The 23,403-nt window shown below is 35.7% G+C and overlaps 1 protein-coding gene and 1 long non-coding RNA gene across 3 annotated transcripts in view; one reads left to right on the forward strand and one right to left on the reverse strand.

The window, feature by feature from the left end:
- Positions 1-5,302: 5,302 nt before the first annotated feature.
- On the reverse strand, positions 5,303-6,644 carry LOC116173218 (adenosine 3'-phospho 5'-phosphosulfate transporter 2). Its single transcript, XM_031490562.1, has 4 exons — positions 6,333-6,644; positions 5,834-6,287; positions 5,601-5,782; positions 5,303-5,552 (listed from the first exon to the last, which is right to left on the reverse strand). Exons 1-4 carry the CDS (start codon positions 6,608-6,610, stop codon positions 5,384-5,386), a joined length of 1,083 nt encoding a protein of 360 aa, XP_031346422.1. The 5' UTR covers positions 6,611-6,644; the 3' UTR covers positions 5,303-5,383.
- Positions 6,645-6,720: 76 nt separating this feature from the next.
- LOC116173222 overlaps positions 6,721-23,403 on the forward strand; it is a 43,865-nt gene continuing 27,182 nt past the window's right edge. Inside the window, exons 1-2 of one of the 2 annotated variants that reach the window (XR_004145889.1) lie at positions 6,792-6,939; positions 8,372-8,404. This is a non-coding gene — a long non-coding RNA (uncharacterized LOC116173222). Of the gene's footprint in view, positions 6,940-8,371; positions 8,405-23,403 lie in introns of both variants that reach the window. The other variant, XR_004145890.1, reaches the window with a different exon arrangement.

The following is a 23,403-nucleotide window of genomic DNA, read 5'->3' on the forward strand; positions in this document are numbered from 1 at the left end:
CTTGGTACAGGGGTTAAATTTTGTGTAGTTTCCACTCGTCGCTGTGTTTGGTACCTACCTATATAAGTTTGTTTAGAGTTTATAATATTCAAAAAGCGAAGTAACTATAGATAATAGTTCGTTTATTGAACTTTCTCTCTTCCGTTTTCGAAAATGAAGGAAAGGAGCGCAATAATCACAAACGATAATGAAAGAGGTCTAATGATCAATTGATTAAACAATGGAAAGATTACTATAATAAAGAGAAACTAAAAAAAAAGTTCTCATGAAAACTCGCTCCCATTTAAATTTTAAAAAGTCGAATCGCTGGAGCCGCTATCGGAATAGGTAAATTTAAGAGAGGTTTGAAGGTTTACCAAAACTCGCTCAAGAAAAATTCGCAGGTAAAGGAACAATTTTCTTTCGGGGTCGATTTTTGCCGAGGGCGGTAGATTTTACTTCAACTTCAAGATAAATAGGTACTATGATTTAGAATTAGATCCGGGGGGGGGGGGGGGAGATACCGTACCATCACTATAATGTTTTAGGTTTTATTTTGGATATTTGTATGGAATTTGGGTTCACAGTACAAGCAGGAAGTGTGACATGGAAAATAAGTAAGCATATTATTTTCCGTATTTTCGGTTACCACCACACCACTTTATAAATAAAAAAAAATTACTCTGTAATTGGGCGCAAGCCTGTTGAGGGCCCAGAACAAGAGAGGGATAATAAATAAATAAATAAAAATTAAAACGCGCCCCTACATACATACCTAGTGAAACAAAATCGTACCACTAAGTGTTTAATTAATGTTCAACAAAAATAAAAATTAAACTTCACGATTCGTCCCTCAAAAGGACAATAAAATACAGAAAGAAATTGAAATTGCAATCAAAAAATGTTTTACCAAATTACCTACATTAATCATCGACCACCGCACAGACAATTTGGAAAATGTTAAACATTTTTTGATTGGAGGAATCGTATAAGTTCCTTTCTATAAGATTTGTCCTAGGGTAAAAATGTAGCACACAAAGAATTTGAAAAAGGACATCAATTCCTATTTAATTTTGTTATACGTAAGGGCAATAAATAACGGGCAGGATATAATTCCGTTACATACGGTTTTATTGTTTAATTTTGAAAGGCGCGATAATTTGTAAACAAATCTACAACTCGGTATAGATAAGAAACCGAATTTGGCCACACTTGTTGAAGGTTACCAGGTATAAGGTGATTCACTCAAAATCGAAAGACGATTACGGTACCTGTGCAGTCGCATTTTTGCCGGGAAACTATACGAATGTGGCTGTTTGATCTAGTGCTTTTTCAGATAGGTATGAACACTTTGGTGAAGGGACATTAAAAGAAAACCCTACGGAAAACACGGTGAGTGGATTTCTTATTGTTATATGTACAATTTAGAGTTCAATATGCCTTAAGGCGTCAGATCAGGGTCGTGTTTCCCATTCGAAAAGGGCGCAAATTTACACGACATGTATTTAAAGGGTGATTATAAATATTTGTGTTTGATTATTACGCATACGTTTCCGTAATTTTGTATCACCGTCATGTTAGAATCCGACTTTTGAATTTTGATATGGGGTAACGTACCAGTAAAAACTCAAAAAGGTAATAGATCGAAGGTATGATTACATTAAAACCCCAGCGCCGTACTTATATATGCATTGCAACATTATGTCTACTTTTTTTACCAAAATATTTCCAACATGCGTGTCCGTCATACAGATAAGGCCATTAGTCATCAACAGATGCGCCGTTGAAGTAATAAACTATATCCAAAATGATGATATTTTTACTACTAAATAAATATATTATAGGTAGGTACCTACTAGGTATGTTTCGTTGCTTCTGATACAAATTTAAAATTACATAAATCCTCTATCGGAAGCATTTCGGTGTTTTTGAGGAGACCGATTTTTAAGCACATTTTTTTGAAAAGCTAATGGAACCGTTTTTGTTAAGCGAATCTAAATCAGACATGAAGTTTACATAACTAGAACCTTAAAGATTTAAGCTCGCTATAAAGTATAACGGGTTTGTACCTAGAATTTCGTATTTGAAAGCCATTAGAATCCAAAAACTTCCAAATTCGAAGCCATGGTGACATAAAATTTAGGAATGTGAATTCATATTCTGTGTAACAAGAAATCCTTATGGCCTTTTGAAGATTTGGGCAGGGCCGGTCGTACCGAAAGCATCGGCAATGAGAACGTGTCAAAGACGCCAAATTGCACTCGAAAAATGCCAACTTTAGAAATGCACGGTACTGATTAATTGTAATTTATTTGGCTTTTGTTTTATAGTGAATACAAGACTTTGCCCCTCGTGCGGGACAGCATGTGATGTGCTTTTTGAGCCAAAACAATTAAATGTCATTTTTCCGTAGCGCACCGCTGTTCTAAATTCGCTAATATTTTACAAGAATTGCCTTCTGGTACACATGACTTTCATAGGGAATATCGGGAAATACGAGTAGATATAGTTGGTGCTGTTTCTGCGATATTGCCCCATAAAATGCATCTTTACTCCATGAACGGCATTCGTGTTTTCTTTGACTTGTGCAATAAACTATCTGGTTGATCTTTTTTCGTCTTCCAATTGTACGAGAAGAAAATCTTCAGTTTGTATTCCTTTATTAACATTTTTGCAAGAATAAAACTTTGTTGGAATAACTTCATATCTTCACTTTCGAATTCATAGAGAAATCATTACACAAATTTTCTTCAGATGCAGAAGATTTACTGGGAGCTAAATCAGATCTGGGTTTCCATTTTGCTTAAATTATACTTTATTAAATTTAATTACGAAGTAGGTGATACTAACAAAAAGAACTTAAATTCATGTCTATTTAAATTACAACGTCACTTCTGCAGGGGCACCTCTAAAAAGCATTATGCTCTCTAATTGGGCGAATAAGCTTGATATTGAGGGTTCAGAACAAGATAGGGACAATAAATTAAGGTATTTATTAATATATTATGTTGAAATTTTAACCTCAGATGCTTTTAGTAAAGGCCATATCGCATATTGTAAAATCAGACATGCGCAGACTGCGTAACGCCAACGTTTTTTATTTATGGAACATTTTTTTGAAATTTTAAACATTGATGGTTCTAGTAAAGAGAAATATAGCGCGCATAGGTATGGCCTTTTGGTGAGGACTGAAAAATGCGCTGAAGTTACTCGCCTTAGGGCGAAAACCCTATTTTACTTATTTTGAACGTTCACCGAAAATTATTTTTCTATTATCGGTGATGATCTTCACTTTTCTTGCGACCTAGGGTAGGCTGTATAAGGCTAAAATCTTGGGTTTAGGGCAGTTTCGCCATTCATTTCAAATTTCTTAAGGGCATTGGAATTCCAAAAGCTTGCAAATCACGAAATCAATTATCTTGCGTCGTAAATTCACAAAATCATGAGGTTGGTGGACACATAAAAGTGGAAAATGTAGAGTTGGGGTTCCTATGGGGTCTTAAAGTCATCAAGAGAGAAAAATTGAGATTTTTTAAAGCCATTAAAATTATGATATTTTCCGCCGTAAATTCAAAAAACCACGGGGTCTGTGACGAGAATCCGAATTTCTAAAATTCTTGGTACATTTTTAGGGCTTTACAACGCCAAAATCTGGAATTTATGGCACAAATTCTAGACTTTTTTAAAGTTATAAGAATCCTAAAGATCCAAATTCGACATTTTTGTTTTATATAAATTTAGAAAATCAACGAGTTATTGTGGTTATAGAAAATTTAAAATTGTTTTAAATCCTCTAGAATCTTGACGTTTCCAAATGCAGTCTTTTCCGTCGGAAATTCAAAAAATAATGTAAAGGTAGTTACATAAAATTTAAGAATGCAGCCTGTAAATAAAGTTAGTTGGGCTCCTGTGGAGTCTCTGTACATCAGGGGCGGACTGGGGGGGGGGGGGGGGGGGGTGGCGATTGCCACCTGGCCTGTAGATCATATTGGCCCGTTGGAAATGTATAAGTATGTGCTGTATTTAGTTTCTTGCGCTATTAATAAATTACTAACACGTTTCTCTCATTGCGGTTGATGTTAGGTTGTTCATTAAAAAAGTGTTTTACAATGAATTTATCATTTTTTCTCGTATTTTGAAAGTGCTGAAACACAATTATAGGCGACTCGCCTCGTTTGTATATTTTGTTACTTTTAATTATCAGCTAGGCAATTTTTAAAAAAACTAAGTATATTCTAATTGATTTTCGAGAAAGGAATACTTTAAAATGAAACAAGGTGCACCGCAGAGCTCCCCCCACCCCCAATCTTCATTACACTAATACTTTAATGGCCCGTAACCTATGCAATTCCACCTGGCCCGTAAGTACCCAGTCCGCCCCTGGTACATTTAGTGTGCTTTATAAGCAACAATCAAAATCTTGAATTGTGGTTGTTTTACTTCTGATTTTTTAAGGCCCTAAAACTAAAAATTCTTACTCTGAGCCCTGAGGATTTCAATGAGTGCTGTGGAAACAGTAACTTGACTATTTAATGTCAAATTAGGGTTAGCTATTAGTCTTTATTTTTATTATTAGCGTCAAATTGTGATTTTTTAACACAAAAATGTATAGTAAAGATGATAAGATTGAAGTATTACCTGTGATATATTAATATGGTATAAGCATGTATAAGGGTGGTAACTATAAAAACAGCTCCAGTTTGTCGCGTGTAATGTTGGTTGCCTACCGCCATGTATTCCATGCCGTGATACACCATACCAAGGTGACTTAAATTGCCCACATTCCTATGGAGCTTCTGGAGGCTGAATTTATGGATGTTTTAGCATTAAGAGACAAATTTCAAATTTATTCAAACTATTAGAATCCTAGAGCTTTCAAATTACGGTTTTTGCATAAAATTAAGAATCTGAAGCTGGGGAATTTTTAAAATTATTGTACATTTACGGCTTTATAAGGCCAAAATTTTGATTTTATTACTATTATATCATTAATAGGTAGTGTAAATAAATTTAAGATTGTTTAAAACTATCAAAATCCTAAAGCCTGCAAATTAGGTATTTTCCACTGTAGCATTGAATCATAATTCTGAACTGTAGTAAGAAAATCAAGTTGGCTACATAAAATTTAAGAATGTAGCTCCTGTAGTCTGAATTTCTCAAGTTGGTTCTTCTCTTCTTCTTCAGCCCAAAATCTTGCATTTAGTGCTACTTTGCCCGTAAGAGACTAAATTTCAGTTTTTCAGCGATCAGAACCCTAAAACTTTTCTAAAATAATTGGGCTTTTTTGTTAACTCAACTTTAGAGTAAAATAATTTCTCTGACACTTAGCTAAGTTTAATTTAATTCCACAAATTCACTATACAATACAGATAATCACAGTTAAAAAAATTCTATTTGAGGATCTTTAAACATCAGTCATCATGCGTCCCTTGATCCTCGTATACGGCTTTTGCCTAAAGTATAGGACCCATTTCTCTACCTTGTTTTCCAAATCTGTAAATGAAAATGGATGCCTTTTGCTGTACAGGTTTAAATAAATCCCCAGTACGACCAACAGTCCCGACCAAATGTATCTGCAACATTTACATCAAGGCTTATAACAGTTCTCCAGTACCACTTACTGGAAGGTAAACGGTTTTGCGAACAGCATGAAAGATATAATAATCGTAACTGCTTTACGACACGTTGTAACTGTGACCGCCACGAAAGCTCCACAAGTTTGGACGAGGGTCAGCACAATTTGTATCCCCAAATACCCAGTAAGGGAGAATATCAAAGCGTACCCATAGGTCTTCATCGGGAACTGAAAGCAAAGGTCTTAGCTACGGATTATCGCACGTAAATCAGCCGGTACTTGTGCACAAAATTGTATCCCAGCCAACAAATCACCCGTTAGTAGCATAATTGTAAATATATAAATAAATCCGATCGAGTACGAGTACAAGACAACTTCCGTCGTCGACGCATTGTAAAGCTTCATATTTTTCTCCTGCACGTTACCGATGATCGCGTCGCAAAGGAGTGCTAGAGAGATTATGATCACGCCCTTTGTGTTAAAATTCGGCGATACCTTCGAGTCGGCTAAAGTGAACAGTGTTAATCCGACACACATCAAGATTGCCGCGCCGAAATCGAGAGGTCCATACCGTTTCCCTTGTATTAGTATGCTGCCGATTAGTACGGGGATTAGTTTGCAGCACTTGAAGATGACTTGCGTCGGATAGTTGAGGTACTGCAGCGAGGAGTTCGAGAGACCAATAGTGCCTAGCGTTAGTAAAGCGAGGAAGAAGTAAACCGGCATCGGCATCCTGAAAGTTGTGAGTTGTAGTCGGGGAGTAAGTGAGGTTAGGTACCTGCGGGTGCCCTCTTGTTTGACAGCCTTTTCGAGCATTCCGAAGAGTGTGTAGTAGCCGAATTGGATCAGGGTCAGGTACCAGCCGAAGGGCTTAAAGCCGTCGAGGGTGAAGATGAGCTCTTGCATGTAGCCATAGAGGATGAAGAAGATGAACACCGCAACGCAGCTGATGAAGAACTGGGTGCTTTCGTGGTACTTGGAGATGTTGAAGCATATAATTTGCACTTTGGTCTTCTCGCCGGGATCGAGGAGTCCTCGTTCCTCGCTTTTGGACATTCTAAAATGTGAAACTTGGCATTTTGTCACAAGGCGGTGACGTTAGCCGGAAACAAAGTGTCACATTTAAAATTTAATTCGAACGAGCGCCATCTGTGGACAAACTCGCGCCATCGCAAAAAATAATAATGGCTGCAGAATTTTGATATTGTGCAGTTGTAGGTTTTTTTGATTCGCGTAAAAACGACCTGTAAATAGCTATAATGACTCATTTAATTCGGTGAGAGTGACTTTTGTGATAGCACTAACTTATGTGATTATGTATTGTACAGTTGACAAGAGTCACACTAGCGGAGCCCCCGCCACGCAGGCCAGGAATGCGAAGGATGGTAAGTTATTTTATACTTACACTTTTATGCGTTAATTATTCGCATTTGCGTTTTACCTCGCTTTAATTACGGCCCTCCAAGCCGCCTTTTCATTTTTTACGTTTCACTCCAAATTTGTGTTTTTTTCCGCATAAATTAGGTTATGTTTATTTTCGGGTTCAAATTTTTATCAGTTATCAAAGTTTATAACTTAATAATAACAGTTCCTGTCTATTAGGAAGAAGGTTATCGCTCGTTCTTCGTTAGGTTGATGCAAGGAAAAGAATAATAATGAAAGAAAAATAAAAACAGTAAAAAGTTTGTTTAAATTTGTTATGCACTTTATTACAATCGCGTACCCCCCAGAGATTTTCCGAAAGTACGTACGTATCCAGACTCCTTTGTATCCCGAGCAAAATTTCCCGATTGAATAACGAGGAATCATGTCCCTAATTACAGTTTATTACTTTATTGTTCAGCATCCGGGTTTATCTTTCACTGGATAAAATCGCTTGCGTCATCGGTGTAATTGTGCTTTATTGGGCCTCGAATTCGCGTTGGTCCATTTCAGGTGTCGATGCCCCACAGGGACTGACCCAATTTCTTGTCGTAGACGCAAGGGAACTACCAAACATTTGACGACACAAGTACGCAAACTTTTAGGGGCTGCATCATTCGTCATTCATTCATGGTCTCCTTACTTTGTGGTTTAAGTGGATTTTTTAAATATTACAGGTAGTTCTGGAACGTGAACGTGAATCATATGTTTTGAGCTTGATCCTTCGTTTCATGAAGCAGATTCATTCTCCTGAGATCAAGCAACACGCGACAGCTATTCTGCCTTATACCGCCACCAAGTGCCATGGCATATTTTTTTTAATATAGGAATTCCATTGTTATTGTCCTACATTTCAATTTTTTTTACATTTTCTTGCATTTTTGCTGTTGTTTCTTCTGAAGATGGAGTTATGTATAAACATATTCCAGTAACATCAAATCTCGCATCAAATCAGAAGATCTCGAAAACTCGCCATTTCTCCCAGTTGATCATATTCCAAAAGTTGATGAAACTTTCAATTGTTTCTGTTGATCACAAAATTGAAGAAGGCTTTTCAAAACGCTAAAACGGTCCAAGAACAGTTAAGGACACAAGACATTTGAACACTTCTATTTAAGTTTGTTAACACACTGCACAACATGAGAAATAAACTATGTACTTAAAAAAAAATGTAAAATTTCTTTCATGTCGGTTCAACAGCATCGTGCATTGCTTTCTTCACCCTAACAAACTTTGGCTGCTGCGCCGCCTCGGCTCGCTCTGATATACAAAGAATTGTAGCGCTATATACAATAACTGTCTATTTATAATGAAAACCGTATACAGTATTAAAAATGTTTTTTTCATCACCTTCATCTTCACTCCAATATGATACTACATTATTTTATGTCGTAGATATGGTTGACGATGAGGAATGGAAAAATTTGGGTAAGCTTTAGTTTGGTGTCGTAAAAATGCATGCGTTTTCAATAAAATGGTCATGCTACATTAGAATCACTAATAAATGCTTGTCCTTTACCACACACGTGTTTACTGGGTGTCGATTACAGCAGACATTTTGGATTATGACACCCTGTATAAACGCATGCTATTGAATTATTTTAAATCTTTCTGGCACGCCTATGCTTAGAGTACATAGTAGAAAAGCGTTAGCTTTCTGTTTAGCTGCTTTTTCCGAGGCTTTTTCCCTTATTTAATTAACATTACATGAAGTGTGCCAAAGCTGATAATTAAAAATGTTACAATGGCTGACTCTTGAGCTTTGGCCTAAATTCTTGAGCACCCTGTAGAAATTGTTACATATTGGGTTTTCTCTACACAAATCTTGAAAATAATTTGTTAGTGTCGCTTGCACTACAAAAGTTACTCACATTTTCTAAAAACTGTCTGTGAATTCGAAAATAGTATAAAATTGAAAATATTTTAGATGAAACTGGGGCATTTAATGACCTTTACGTACAAATTTTTGAAATAATAAATCGACTCATCTCATCGTTGGACACCCTGTATGTAAAATAAACGTTAATGTTAGTATTGTATTAACAAATAAATAAAATTGCATTGGTATATTCTTGAACTGTTTATGTTATTGTCTACGTACAACAACAATTCATTCATAATTGTAGTACGGGGTCGTCAAGGGTCAAATTTCAGATTAGGCTTGAAATAAAACATCTGTGTCAATAAAACGCAGCGATAAGATAAGCTTGGCTGAGTCATTGACGGCGCCTACTCCTTGCATCCTCTGTCTACCAGACAAATAATATTGAAGGTGGCCACCAAGAAAAATTTTGAAGGAGGGGGGGGGGGCTTTCATAATTTATCACTTGATCCAAATAGACTTAGGGGGATGCTGGCAGATATAGGTATTGCATTTTTTTATATTTATTTCTGTGCTTTTTTTTTGTGAAAAGCATTTCTAAGAAATTTCAAAAAACGTTTTCTGAACAGATTTTTAGTCGTCTTGTATTAAGCAAATTCCCAGGATGATTAAAATAATGGCTGACAATTTCGACTTCAAAACAGAACCTTGAAAAGGATTTCGGGAATTTTTTTAATTTATAGGAAAGTTTTTTAAAGCGCTTTCAAAAAGCGAGACAAAGAGAATGAACACAATTACAACTAGTAATTTACCAACTAAAAGTACTATTTGTCCTATTTTGATTTGACCCAATGTTAGTATTTTTTAAGTAACACCCTGTATATCTTAACGTCAATTTTTTCATTCTTGATCCCGATTACAACTGATTTTTTTTAAATAGTAGGCCATGGATTCATAGAGATTTTGTTTTGTTTATTGTATCAAGGCAGCGGATACCAAGCTAATGAAATCCATTTTTGGGTATTGAGAGCGAAATTTAGCCAAAACCAAACACAATCCCTTAATCTACCCTACTTTACCCCTCGAAAACGACCGTAGAACGTAAACTACCCCAACCCCTAATTTACCAACTTGGCTTTTATAGGGTAAGTCGAGGGTAACTTTTGCTCTGTTCGGTTTTTATTGAAATTCATTTTTGATATTGGGGGCCAAATTTTTAACGTAAATCAAACACAATCCCTTAATCTACTCTACGTACACCACTGACAACGATCATAACGCGTAAACCACCCCGACCCCTTTTTTTACCAACGTTGTCTCTAGCTGCGTCTTTCAATTATCAATTTTTGCTTTGAGTGGTTTTTAATAAAATCGATTTTTTATATTGAGAGATAAATTTGAGACAAAAACCAAACACAATCCCTTAATCTACCCTGCCTTTACCCTCGACAACGATCATGAAATTTAATTTCCAACCACGTTCTATAAGAACAAATTTTTTCCGGGACGATCTGGGAAAATTTTTTCTTCGGGGCAAAAAAAAGGCAGTGTATTACCGGAAAAACACTTTTTCTTATTAATTTTGGTGCGTAGAATCCAAAATAATTCGTACTTTTTCGATCCGACTTCTCAATCAAAAGTTGAAGACTAAGTAGAACTAATTTCGAAAGAAAATTCAAAGGGCTGTAACTTTTGAACTAGTAGCCCAATCTTGGAACTGTTTGTGAAATTATGGATTCTACAGGCCACGTTCTATAAGAAAAATTTTTTTCCGGGACGATCTGAGACAATTTTTTCTTCGGGGCAAAAAAAAAGGCAACCTTCCTTTTTTCCAAAAATCGACTGCACCAAAATTTCTTGGGAAAACACTTTTTCTTAATAATTTTGGTGCGTAGAATCCAAAACAATTCGTACTTTTTCGATCAGACTTCTCAATCAAAAGTTATAGACTAGAAACCAATTTCGAAAAAAAATTCAAAAGGCTGTAACTTTTGAACTAATAGCCCAATCTTGGAACTGTTTGAAATTATGGATTCTACAGGCCACGTTCTATAAGAACTTACCTTAACCATGGATAACGATCATAAAACGTAAACTACCCCTAATTGATCAACTTCGCCGTTCAAGTGATCAATTTTTGCTTTGAGCGGTTTCTAATAAAATCCATTTTTTATATTGAGAGATAAATTTGAGACAAAAACCAAACACAATCCCTTAATCTACCCTGCCTTTACCCTCGACAACGATCATGAAGTTTAATCTCCAACCCCAATTTAGCAACTTTGCCAAATTTCAACTCCGAATTCCCATTGCATTTTCGAAGGCCCGGTTTGTTACGTGTCACCGATTTCCCATGATCAGGTTTACGCTATTTAAATTGGCGAAAGAAACCAAAACGAGGCTCCCGAGCTTGTTGGGTCATTTTCGTTGTCCGAAAGGATGTAAAAATGTCCGTTGCATAAGCCGAGATTGAAATAAGCATTTTCGCGTGGGCGTGTTTTACGTAATTTAGATCGTTCGGGGAAATGGCACCATCGCGGGGGACGTACGAAGGCCACGCGATCGCCCACTGACCAAACGCAGTGACGATGGTCCACATAGTTTGTTGACCGTTTCCCTCTGCAAACTGGTACAGTTATTAAACAGCTGCGTGTACGTACGATAAATGTTTATGTACACTTAAACGGTCGTTACCACCGTTTCAATGGGACCCACTAAGATTTTTTGTTGTGCCACATAGTGAAAGGCTACTGTATTTTTAGAGCGTTAAATACGTTCAGGAAGCTGGTGGATGTGCACGATGTCGAAACCATTCAGCAACTCGAAAACGGAAAACACAGTAAAACACTGTTACGTGCACGTAAATGACTCCACTCTTGCTAATTTTTTCCAATTAAAATTTAAATTCTGTTTCGTTTTCTAAAAGTGAAATCCCAAAGACGTGGTTACGTCCATCAAGATTAATTGAAAATAATTTCGGATGCTTCCTTAGTAATTAAATATTAATGAGTTTTTCCGACTTTTTATATTACATTTAAAAACCGTTTTAGTTTTTTCCTAAAATGGACTCGATCGTGTCATTTTCATTTCTGAAGTTTCTTTTTTCAAATAACATCGCCGATTGGTCTCATTTGGGTAATTGAGTTTCTCGCTGAACGCCAAAATTGACTAATCACTTAAATTGAATGCATAGAATAAGATGTTTCATTCGTTTTTCGTATACAGGGTGTTCTTTGTATTTTACAAACTGTGGGTACCAACTTTGTTATTTTAAATGGAACTATATCCCTTTTTATTTCCTTAATCGATAGAGAATTTTATTCTTACTCAGTGATATAATATTTGTATACCCTTAGATAACAATTTTTATGAGAAAAATGCATTTCATTATACCTAGCTAAAGTAAGTGTGCTATGAACGAAACAAGTTGATATGGATTCAGTTTTTAGAGTGCTGTGAGCGAAACAATAGCACTATGTATGTTGTTTACACTGTCAGTTGCTATTATTAAATTATTATTGTTGTGGGAATACTGAATAAACTCAATTTAATAGAAAAATGCATAATTTTACTCACACATTACATCAATCAATAAAGTTTAATGTACCCGAGAAACATCTTAGACACACCCTGTAATGGATTTCGTAACATAATAAAATTGGACTTCTACGGCACTGGCAAAAATCTGAATTTGACAATCAATTTTTACAGTTCCCACGGCTAGCTCAATAATAAAAATGTTTTTATACCCCTTATCTTGTGAGATTTTGGGCGTCTTATTCCTTTTTCAAATCTGAAATTCAAAATCTAACGCTTTGGTTTTATTGAACTGCGATAAATACGCGTATGACACTAGTAGATTGAATATACTAAGTAAAGCTAAATTTGATCCTTATCTAAATATTTCCCACATGATAAATTCTTGGATTGATTCTCCTGTTCAAAATACACCCACACCTTGAATACGAAACAAAATTTTAATCCAACCAACTACTGAAATTAAATCTCAATCAAATTATCCAAATCATTTGCTTGGATCTGAACCTTATCTATAATTGAAATACAAATCTGTTCATGCAAATAATTCTCATTGGTCGATTCCTTCAGGAAAAATTATACCTACTTCAAAAATCAATATGCAAATTCCTAAAAATAACGGACTACTATTTTATTTTTTTTTAAATAGAAACATCATTTTCTATTTTTTTTAAATGCACCATTTTATTTCTGAATTCAATCCATTTAAAATTCACGTACCTATCTGCCAGTTTTGATTTTTAGTTGCAGATGCAAGGGACCATTCAAAACTTCATATCTCTGAAAACGTTCAAGATAACGGAGTGCTCTTTTTTATAATCGAATTCATAAAATCTAAGGATTTTTTTGAATGGCCGCCGAAAGTCGGTTTCCAGGGCTGCTGCAATTTTTCAAAGCTAGCAATAAAGAAATTTCAAAAACTTCAGTTTGTCAATTTGCAACTACTATTCCTAATGAATGTAGATTTGAATTTTAGGGACACTTTTATTAACATTCTGTATGCTTTTATATCCGGTAGTTTTTGAGTTATTGACATTTTTCAAAGAAATAATTTTATTTTTTCATTAGGTGTGGTAGGCTTTGGAAGCAATTGTTTCTTTTGGAATGTTATTCGAATCAAATGTCAAACAGTAACACATGTCAATTTTTCTCTAAAAATTTGGAGGTGCAAGTGAGTTAAAAAATTTAAATTCTTTCAACTGTTCAAGAAGTGAGTGAGTTTCATTTGGTAAATGTTACTTTAGAAATCGGATAAAAATGGAACAACAAAATGGGATTAACGCATTAACAAAATAAATTTGTCAACACAAATGCTGAATGAATTTGAATTTTTTAGTATTAATTTTAAAAAATCACAGCAGCCCTGAAAACTCTTAGGACTTTCAGCGGTCACTCAATTCCATCGACTTGATTCGATTATGAAAAATAGCACTTGCTTATTTTGAATGGTTTAAGAGATATGAATTTTTGAGTGGACCTTTCAACTGCAAGTGTAAAAACTTCAAACGAACGGGCTATGTGAATAAATAATAAAACTGCTACCACTTACCAATTTTAATAAAAATACTATTTACGTAAAGTCTGGTTACACGAAGAGAGCTCTTTCTAATAAGCCCAATTATGTGAAAATCGGTTAACCTAAACCGAAGCCCTCATATTTTATGAGCTACTTACAGTATCATTTGCATCATCAAAATGGTGCAAAATTCATAGAAGATTGTGATGCATGTATTTTTTATGCACGTTTGTGTATTCTACTTAATCGTACGCCCTCTAGCGGAAAACCTAGAAACTTGAAAATAATTTCCAGCGATTTCTCTTGTCCACTTATGTTAACAAGATGTTTCCCCAAGCTGTGCAATGAACGCTTCCATAGATATAGCCTGCGACCTTTATTATTGGGACACCCTGTACATGAAAAGAAATGTACATTTAATCTTTTAATATTGTATTTATTTATATATTTATTATTAATTTCGTTGGTGGTTCAAATTGTCTGATTCAGCTTGAACAATCTGCAAATGATTGTCGACGTCCTCTTCTTCTTCTTCGACAATTTGAGTTTGGAGGCTCCGCTACAGGTTTTCTTGCACCCGCATGATAAAACTTTGAGGTCACTTCGTTTATCATTGCCGAGTCATTTATTTATTATCCCTCTCTTGTTCTGGGCCCTCAACAACATTTTTCTCATTTTTTGGATTTTTAAGATTTTTAATACTAACACGCGTCGTTCTGTGCTTAAGTGTTTTGAGGAAAAAATGGTCTTAAATTGTGCAAATTTAGTCTACTTTCAAAACGCCTAGAAAAGATTTTCTATCAAAACGCATAGTTTAGGACTTATATTAAAAAACACCAACGCAAGCGCGAAAATTGGTTTTTCAAATGCTGCAAAGTTAGCGCAGGGCTTTCCCAAAAGGCTATAGGTATGTGCGATATGCTTGTCTACTAGAAGCGTCTATCGTTAAAATTAAAAAATATTAATAAATAAGAAAATTAACATATGCGCATTAATCGTCCAGATTTTTCCTGATTCCTAGAGTATGTTAATTTTTATCAAAAAGGAGATCAACTGGTAGTCAGAGTCAATATCAAAACAGGCTTCCGCAGCAAACAACGGAGCGATATTTTTTTGATTACTATCAAACAAATGTAGCAATTACAATTGATTATATCGAAAACCAGTATGTCATCAAAAGCTCTATCAAGGAAACGTCGAAAATAAAAAGATTACTTTGAACTCTGGTTGCAACAGCCTTTTGAGCTCAGAAGGTCGCCTTTCTGCCTTATCTGTAACAGATAAAAACACAAACAAACAAACAAGAGGGGTAGTGAATCGCGCGGTGCATAAATATTGCGGTAGGGTACTCGTATACTAAAACCGTAATTAATATAAAAAAGAATCAATAATTCAAATGACTTTACACTAGCAAAAGCAATATTTTGATTGACAACTAAATGTCCGTAAAACTCGGTGGATCAAAGCATGATCGTGACGTTACTACTTTACGATGCACAAATTTCTATACTGGTCTGTGGAGACCAAATGTATGGATTTCAGTTTCAGGCACCTTTAGATACGTAGGTACCAAATTGCAATTGTGTTTAAAACCGACTGTTTTCTCGAAAGGGATGTCAACGGTCCAGATGGGTCAGTAAAGAGCTCGAATAGGCTAGATGCGATCAATAGCCCAAAAGTGTGAAAGAGTCGGTAAACATTTACGTTTATGTCTTGTCCCACTTAGTCGCCCACTAAAAAATTCATTTTCATACAGATCTTTCATCCTTCTGTCCCGGTTTTACGGCCATCCCAATTTTTCCACTTCGCCGACGAAATGAAGTTCTATCACCATTAAACCGAATTCAATAGTCTGCCATTTGTCCTTATTTCCGACGGCTAATGTTATTATTAACCTCAATAAATTTCGCTTGATAGAGAGATGCATTATCGGAGTAATTTGTGGTGGCCTGATATGGCGACGGGCCGCCATTTCGGCGTGCAGGATGCTCGAAATTACTTACATAACGTATAGTGAGTTATGTGACGCACCCTCTACTGTTAATTATCTCCCAACAAATAACTAATCAACAACGTTATATTGGGAAAGGGGTCCCGGTCCACGTGGTTAATTTGGGTAAACTGCGTTTGCTACGAAGAGGTCCAAAAAATTGGAGAATTGCCTTCAGTATATTAGGGGTTGTTTGACCTGTATCAAAAATGAGTTTCAATTACAAGAAGAAAAAAATGATTCGCCATATTCTGTAATTAGCCTTGCGAAAGATTCGAGCCGATTTTCCCGTAAAAAAATTTTAATGACGATAACATCAAAGCACGACTTGGAGTGTCATCTGACAGAGGCAGAAAGCAATTAAACGCCAACTACCGCAATGACATTTTGGACTCTTTTTGTCGCGGTTTAATTTCGACGCCGCGAATTGCGTGAGTTGCGCGTCGTTTAGGGGAGCTTTGTACGTAAAAAAACAAGGCAAAGTGGCACCCCTTCGAGGACGGGTGTTACACTGAAAAGCTTTCTTATCAATGGATACTGTCAAACTAGTGACTGGTAGAAAACAAGACGAATGATTTATCAGCCGTTTGTCATTTTGAAAAATGCATTTGCGTGAAATTCCTCACAATTCGCAATACACGAGAAATATTGATAAAAGGATTCAAAGGAGGATATTTATCTCATTTTCTACTGAGGGGGTGAGACTTTTCAAGTAGGTAGTAGCGATTCTTGTTGATACTCCCCCGTTCGATTGAAGCTTGCTCATAAAAATGAATTCTATGAGGAGAGAAATGTGTGCAATTAAAAAGTGAGTCGAATTATTTGGCACGTTTTCAAAGGAACAGGTAGTCTTTTTCTCACTTGACACGTGCATTATGAAATCTGTGTTTATTTCCGTATGCTTTCCTTTTCGCAAAAATAACACCTACAACTTGGTTGCAAATTTCTTTTAATTATCTGGGTTACAATTTTTTTCTGTTTTACACGTATTGAAACGTGACTGAAACGGCATAAATGAAAGGTGCAATTAAAATTTCCCAATTAACCAAACCCCCAATCGAGAATGATCGCTAACTAACTAATGGTTCCTTCATTGATGACATTTATCCACTTCTTAAATAAGAGGACTAACCGTAGATAAAGCAACGATTGTCGATGGAAATTACATTACAACAAATTACAGCCGCAACCTCAATAAGGTACACGATAAATAAACGAAATGCAACATGGCGGTACTTACTTACGTGTAAACGGTAAAACGCATATGAAAACCTCCCATGGGAGCACAGGCAAATCCCGTCCAAATTAATCACTACAGGGTGGCCATTTGAAAACGAAACAGAGCCTATTTTGGGAACCTCAAAACATTAACGAAAAAATCCTCGGACCCGTCAATTTTTGATTCAAAGGGGAACAATTTTTTTGGTAGTTTCGCCCCCCTAAGGACAAAGCCCTAGCGGGAGTGACGACCGCCCCCAAAATTTTAAATCGAATGGGGGGGTCGAGTAATACCTTATTTTGAAGGTATTTTTATGTGGATTGTAACCCTTAAGTTTTAAATCGCTCCTAATTTGCCTAGCCGATACAGGGGCTAATAAAAGTTAAAAACGTGTCAACATTTTCTTATGAAAAAAAAATGCTTGTAAATTAATTAGTTAAATAACAACAATTAATACAACAATAAATACAAAAAATGTTGTTATCGTACATTCTGAACTGTACTTTTTTTTGTTGTTTTTTTTTCTTTTTAATATCTGTAGGTGGCTATGACGAATGTTCCTTTTTCCTAAATGGTACTGTGAATCGTCACAACTGTCGCTATTGGGTTGATTCAAATCCCAGAATATTTCGTGAGGTGCATACACAATGTCCCGAAAAATTGAATGTTTGGGCTGGCATTTTTGGTAACCATATCGTAGGCCCCTTCTTTGTACCTGGCAATCTAACAGGAGAGATGTACCTGGAGTTATGAGAAAATACGATTCATCCAGCATTAGTGCAGATACTAGAAAATAACAACGAGTAGGTACTTGGAAAATCGTCTAGTATTTCAGCAAGATGGTGCGCCACCCCACTATGCTGCAAGGGTTCGTTAATATTGGGACCAAACGTTTCCAGGACAATGAATTGAAAGAAGAGGAGCGAATGGCCTCCTCGTTCCCCGGACTTTCCGTTAGATTTTTTTTATGGGGACATTTAAAAATTAAAATTTATGCTAGTCAGTCAACATCGTTAGAGAACTTGCGACAAAGAATAATTGATGAATGTCGTCAAATCACCCCAGAAGTTTTGCAAAATGTACAGGAAAGGTTTGAACAAAACCTGTATTATTGTATGGAAGTCGAAGGCCAACATTTTCAACATTTACTTGATTGATTTTAGCTTTAAGCACTTAAAATAAAATTGATTAAAATCTTAAGAGTTATAATCTACATAAAAATACCTTCAAAATAAGGTATCACTCGACCCCCCATTCGATTTAAAATTTTGGAGGCACTTGTCACCCCCCTATGGCTTTGCCCTCAGGGGGGCGAAACTAGCAAAAAAATGGTTCCCCCTTGGATGAAAAATTGACGGGCCCGAGGATTTTTTCGTAAATGTTTTGAGGTCCCCAAAATAGGCTCTGTTTCGTTTTCAAATGGCCACCCTGTATACACTTATACAGGGTCCTGCAACAGTGCCTCGGTCTTTCCTAGCTCAAACCTGGTAAAAAATATCAAAAAACCTTTTGTGCAAATGTCAATTATAGTTGGTTGCGTATCTACAGATATTATTTTTGAATGTAAAGGGTTTACGGTGGCAATACACAGTTGATTTTTTTAAATGGAACACCCTGTATATTTTTTTCCGAATAATTCTCCCATTTTGATAAATCGTAGCGACTTTGATATTAAAGTTAAAAAATACATTTGATTAATAATGTTAATCTGAATAAAAGGTAACACTTTGGTAATAAGAAAATTTTTGTGAACACCCTGTATCGCTAAATTCAACTTTCTTATTCTATTCTATTCGCAGGGGAGCCCGACCGGGCAGCACTTAGGTCTCTGGTGTGCCTAAGTGCTGCCCGGTCGGGCTCCCCTGCTAATAGAATAGAATAAGAAAGTTGAATTTACCGATACAGGGTGTTCAGAAAAAAGTACTAAATTTTCCATATTTCAAAGTACCATAAACATTTTTTTTCCCTATTCGATAGTCTGTTGCGTGCTCTTCAATTTTTATAAGGGGTGTCCTGTGCCTATACCCCGTAGTTTTTAGGTTATTCAATATTTTTTACCAAAATAGTTACACATTAATTAATTACATGCTTATAAACAGGAGTAGGCCGTGATCTCGGCCGTGATAATAAAAAAAATAAAGAATGCCAGACAGTAAATAGGTAAATGAATTATCTGCTGCAAGTGTACTCCATATTTCGTAGTAAAATAAAATTATTTAAAAAGACTAGTTAATTTTTTTCGAAATTCGCCTTTTTAATTAATCTTATTTTACTACGAAATAGGGAGTACACTTGCAGCAGATAATTTATTGGTGATACTTGCTTATTTTCTGGCATTCTTTTGTTTTTTATTAATATTAATAATAATAATAATCTTTAATTCGAAAAATTGTAAATAACAATTACAATTATCACGGCCTACTTCTGTTTATAAACATGTAATTAATTAATGTCTAGCTATTTTGGTGAAAAATGTTGAATAACCTAAAAACTACGGGGTTTAAGCAGAGGACACCCCTTATAAAAATTGAAGAGCACACTACAGACTATCGAATAGAGAAATAAAATAGTGGTAGTTCCATTAAAAAAAAAAAACTTAATTATGACATTTTTTGTGTGAACATCCTGTGTCACTAAATCCAACTTTCTCATTACCAAAGTGTTTCCTTTTATTCAGATTAACATTATTGATTAAATGCGTTTTTTAACCAACTATAATTAGGTGAGTTCATATGAACCTGGCAGAACATGCAATAATTTAAAAAAAAAGGGAGCATTTAATTCGGGAATAGGAAAATTGTGCCCTGCGTTTCAATGCCAGGAAAACCGATTTTTTAGATCAAATTAAAATTGGATTCGCACAATTTAACACTAGCACTATTTAAACATTCTTATTGCACATTTTATAAATTTGCGGGGGTAACTTGATGGAGCTATAAAATGTAGGTATTTAGATTTTAAGGTTTCCCTAATCGAGAAAATTGATACCCCTAGTAAAATGAATTTCAACAAATTAATTATGGTCATTACTGAATAAACGGGGATTAAAAATTATTGTTAGCTCCTGTTAAATTAGGGGAACCGAACGGGTTCAACAAGCAGCTGTAAATTTTCTTCGAAATGTGGGTACCTCATAAAGATCCCTTGGAAGGGAAACGCCTGTAAAACGCACATATCGAGGGCACAATTCGCATTTGAAAGCGAGTAAGATAATAAAATATTGACAAGTTTTCGAAAACGTTGCTATGACCACGAACATCAATAATTTTTACTATCCACTCGCTCATCAAGCGAAAGGTGCTGTAAGCGAATTGCAACGTAGGATTTACGAGCTCCATTTCCCTAATACAGTTACTCGTTACTTATTCCGCAAGTATACAGATTTTAGGCGGATTAACGCGAATTTCACAAACGAACTTCGCCGTCGTTGTGCAAATCAAGCGTGTACTGTTTGCTAGATTCAATTTAGTTTGTTGTGGTCGGAGTGTCAGCATCTCTAATCCGCTTATATGTCACAAACGGGTGGTTTACATTTCCATAAAGTACTAGTAGTGTGATAACCTTAATCGCACTCGTCATTCGGATCGAAGGACCAATTAATTTCTTTCATTATATGTCTACTTTTAAATGGCAAAATCTCCTTTGTAGAACGCCTAATTTTATGCAACCAAAATAACTTCATTTGAATACTGTTTGTTTGGCTTCCGTATTTTTACTTTTGTTTGTGTGCGATGAATTCAGCTGAAGAAAAAGTTGATATTGTCAATTGGTATAGTGGCCAGTTTATGGAGCGTAAGAAATTTATTTTCTGGTAATCAAAGCTACTTAAAATGACAGCCAGATATTTGTTTGTTTTAAAAAGTTATTTTGGATGCATAAAATTAGGCATCCTTTAGAAGCGATTTTGTCTTTTAAAATTAAAAGTAGAAAACAATATACAGAAATCCCTATGTCTACTTCTTAATAAATATCACTGTATATTTTTTATTATACCATGCTGTATATAAAACGTATGTGTATAAATTTGCGTTATTTAAGGGATGATACATGTATATTTCAAAACAATCACAATATTTTAGATCTGATCTTCCAATTTCACATGACTATTTCAGACAGGTTACCGCTAACTTCGCATGCTTTTCGACAGAATGAAAATAAGGGTGGACGATTAGAGATCTTCTAGAAAAGAACGCATCGCGTTCGCCCTCGGCCTATAAAAAAAATTGATGAATTCGGCATTTAATTTCCCTTGCACGAGATATGCCTTACGGGGTGAGCGGTGCGTTAACCAATTTCTATTTTAATCCCGTTAAGTTTAACGTAATGAGGGACTGGCATGTTCTCTACGTGTACTCATCATACCTACGCGTTCTTCGCGTAATGAATCCAATTAATTCAAATCCCAAAATGTCAAATTACCCCTGCAAGTGTAGGTAGGTACAAATTTAATTATAATTACCGGAGCGCGTTAAGTATGTTATTTAGATTTTGACTTGTTATGAAATAATTAGAACTAAAATTAGCGCATTATTTTTTTCGAAACGCGAGGGTGACATAACGAGATCGCCCGACGATAATGGGGTGTTAAAATTTATGATCTTGCATTGAAGTGAAACGTGCATCCCTAAAATTGCGAAAGCACATTTTGACACGGTGTCGCTTAAGAGGAGCGCTTTTAAAAGCCGTGAAACTTTCAAGTGGTTGTAGTTGCCCTAAAATGCGAAAAGGGGATTGCGAAGTTATATTGTTTTCCTAAAACGAACGGGAGACATTCTTTATTTTAATGGGATCATTTTTTTCGCTTATAGAAAATAAATCAAAGCTTGTCAGCGCTTACCATTTAACTTTTGCATTTTGTTCATACAATGCAGCTGTACTGTACTTTTTGGAAGTGCATTTGTTTATAAAATGCTATTTCTTTGAGAATCGGCGTAGATAAAGGGAGACGAACAAACGGGTTGACTATTTTAATAGTTATTTATGTATTAAGGGCATAATAGTGATGTTTATATTCTCGAGGGCGACAAGTTAAAAAGCTCGAGGGCCTATGGCTCGAGAGCTTTTTAGTCGCCCGAGAGTATAAACATCAGCTTATGCCCGTGGTACATACAAAATTTTATGTCTTACTAACCTATCATATCACATTTTATATCTGTGATACGCGGGCATAAAGTACCACTTTATGCCCTAGGGCATTAAGTATCACCATAGTAACTAATTCATACTTAATGACAAAACAAACTAATATTTGCAGGTAGGGAATGCAATACCGGGATCCCTCGGGATAACAACTAACAATCCCGCAAATACCGGGATTGAGATTTTGCTGCGGGATTGCACTCCCTACTAGAAACCAATTTCGAAAGAAAATTCAAAGGGCTGTAACTTTTGAACTAGTAGCCCAATCTTGGAACTGTTTGAAATTATGGATTCTACAGGCCACATTCTATAAGAAAATTTTTTCCCGGGTCGATCTGAGACAATTTTTTTTTCGGGCCTCAAAAAAAGGCAGTGTATAACCTTCCTTTTTTACCAAAAATCGACTGCACCAAAATTTTTCAGGAAAACACTTTTTCTTATTAATTTTGGTGCGTAGAATCCAAAACAATTCGTACTTTTTCGATCAGACTTCTCAATCAAAAGTTATAGACTAGAAAATTGCAGGTCATTGAAAATTAGAAACGTCAATTATTAATTGTCAATGCCTACTAAATCACAAGATTGGCCTTATTTCGTATAGTTTCTGGAACTTCTTGCTCATTCACGATGAATTGAATTATTTAAAATTACGTTTGATGTTTGGATGGTTTCAATCACATTAACAAATTCGAACCACGTATACTCGATCAAACGTAATGAATTATTGTGTAAACGAATATTTACTTTGACGAAGAAAACTATTTGTAAAACATAAATAATTTTATAGTATGGAATCTTCACGTCATGTTTGTGCCTATTCAAAGGGGTGCATGTAACTAAATTTGATTTAAAACGGGGTGTCGGAAGAGGGGGGGAACGTGTCGACGGTACGCTGTCTTGTTTCAAGTTTCGGAAAAGGCCACATGTAATGCAGGATGCAGGCCCGTAGCCAGAATGAAGTAGCAGAGGTGGCCGATATTTTTCTAGGTTTAAGAAGTTTTTGATAAAGGCTTCCCCTGTAATTTTTGTAAAGGAACCATCAACCGTAATTTCTAGTGGGGGTAAGACCTCGATCTTGGGGGGGGGGGCTGTCCACCCCCTGACTACGGCCCCTGCAGGATGGCGTGGTTTCTAAAAAACAAGAGAAAGATGCCTAGAAAGGTTTGATGACATTAAAAGGCCCCAAAGGCGCGAAAAAATGTAT

This window comes from Photinus pyralis, unplaced genomic scaffold (genome assembly GCF_008802855.1).
Source record: "Photinus pyralis isolate 1611_PpyrPB1 unplaced genomic scaffold, Ppyr1.3 Ppyr1.4_LG6, whole genome shotgun sequence".
In the NCBI taxonomy this organism is placed as follows: Eukaryota; Metazoa; Arthropoda; class Insecta; order Coleoptera; family Lampyridae; genus Photinus; species Photinus pyralis.

What these genes read in the sequence shown, in the direction of transcription:
- LOC116173218 (XM_031490562.1), bottom strand. Translation starts at nt 6,610, where the DNA reads ATGTCCAAAAGCGAGGAACGAGGACTCCTCGATCCCGGCGAGAAGACC. An exon ending in GGATACAATTTTGTGCACAA is followed by an intron (nt 5,783 to 5,833) that starts GTACCGGCTGAT and finishes CTTTGCTTTCAG; the next exon opens with TTCCCGATGAAGACCTATGG. An exon ending in GCAAAACCGTTTACCTTCCA is followed by an intron (nt 5,553 to 5,600) that starts GTAAGTGGTACT and finishes TAAATGTTGCAG; the next exon opens with ATACATTTGGTCGGGACTGT.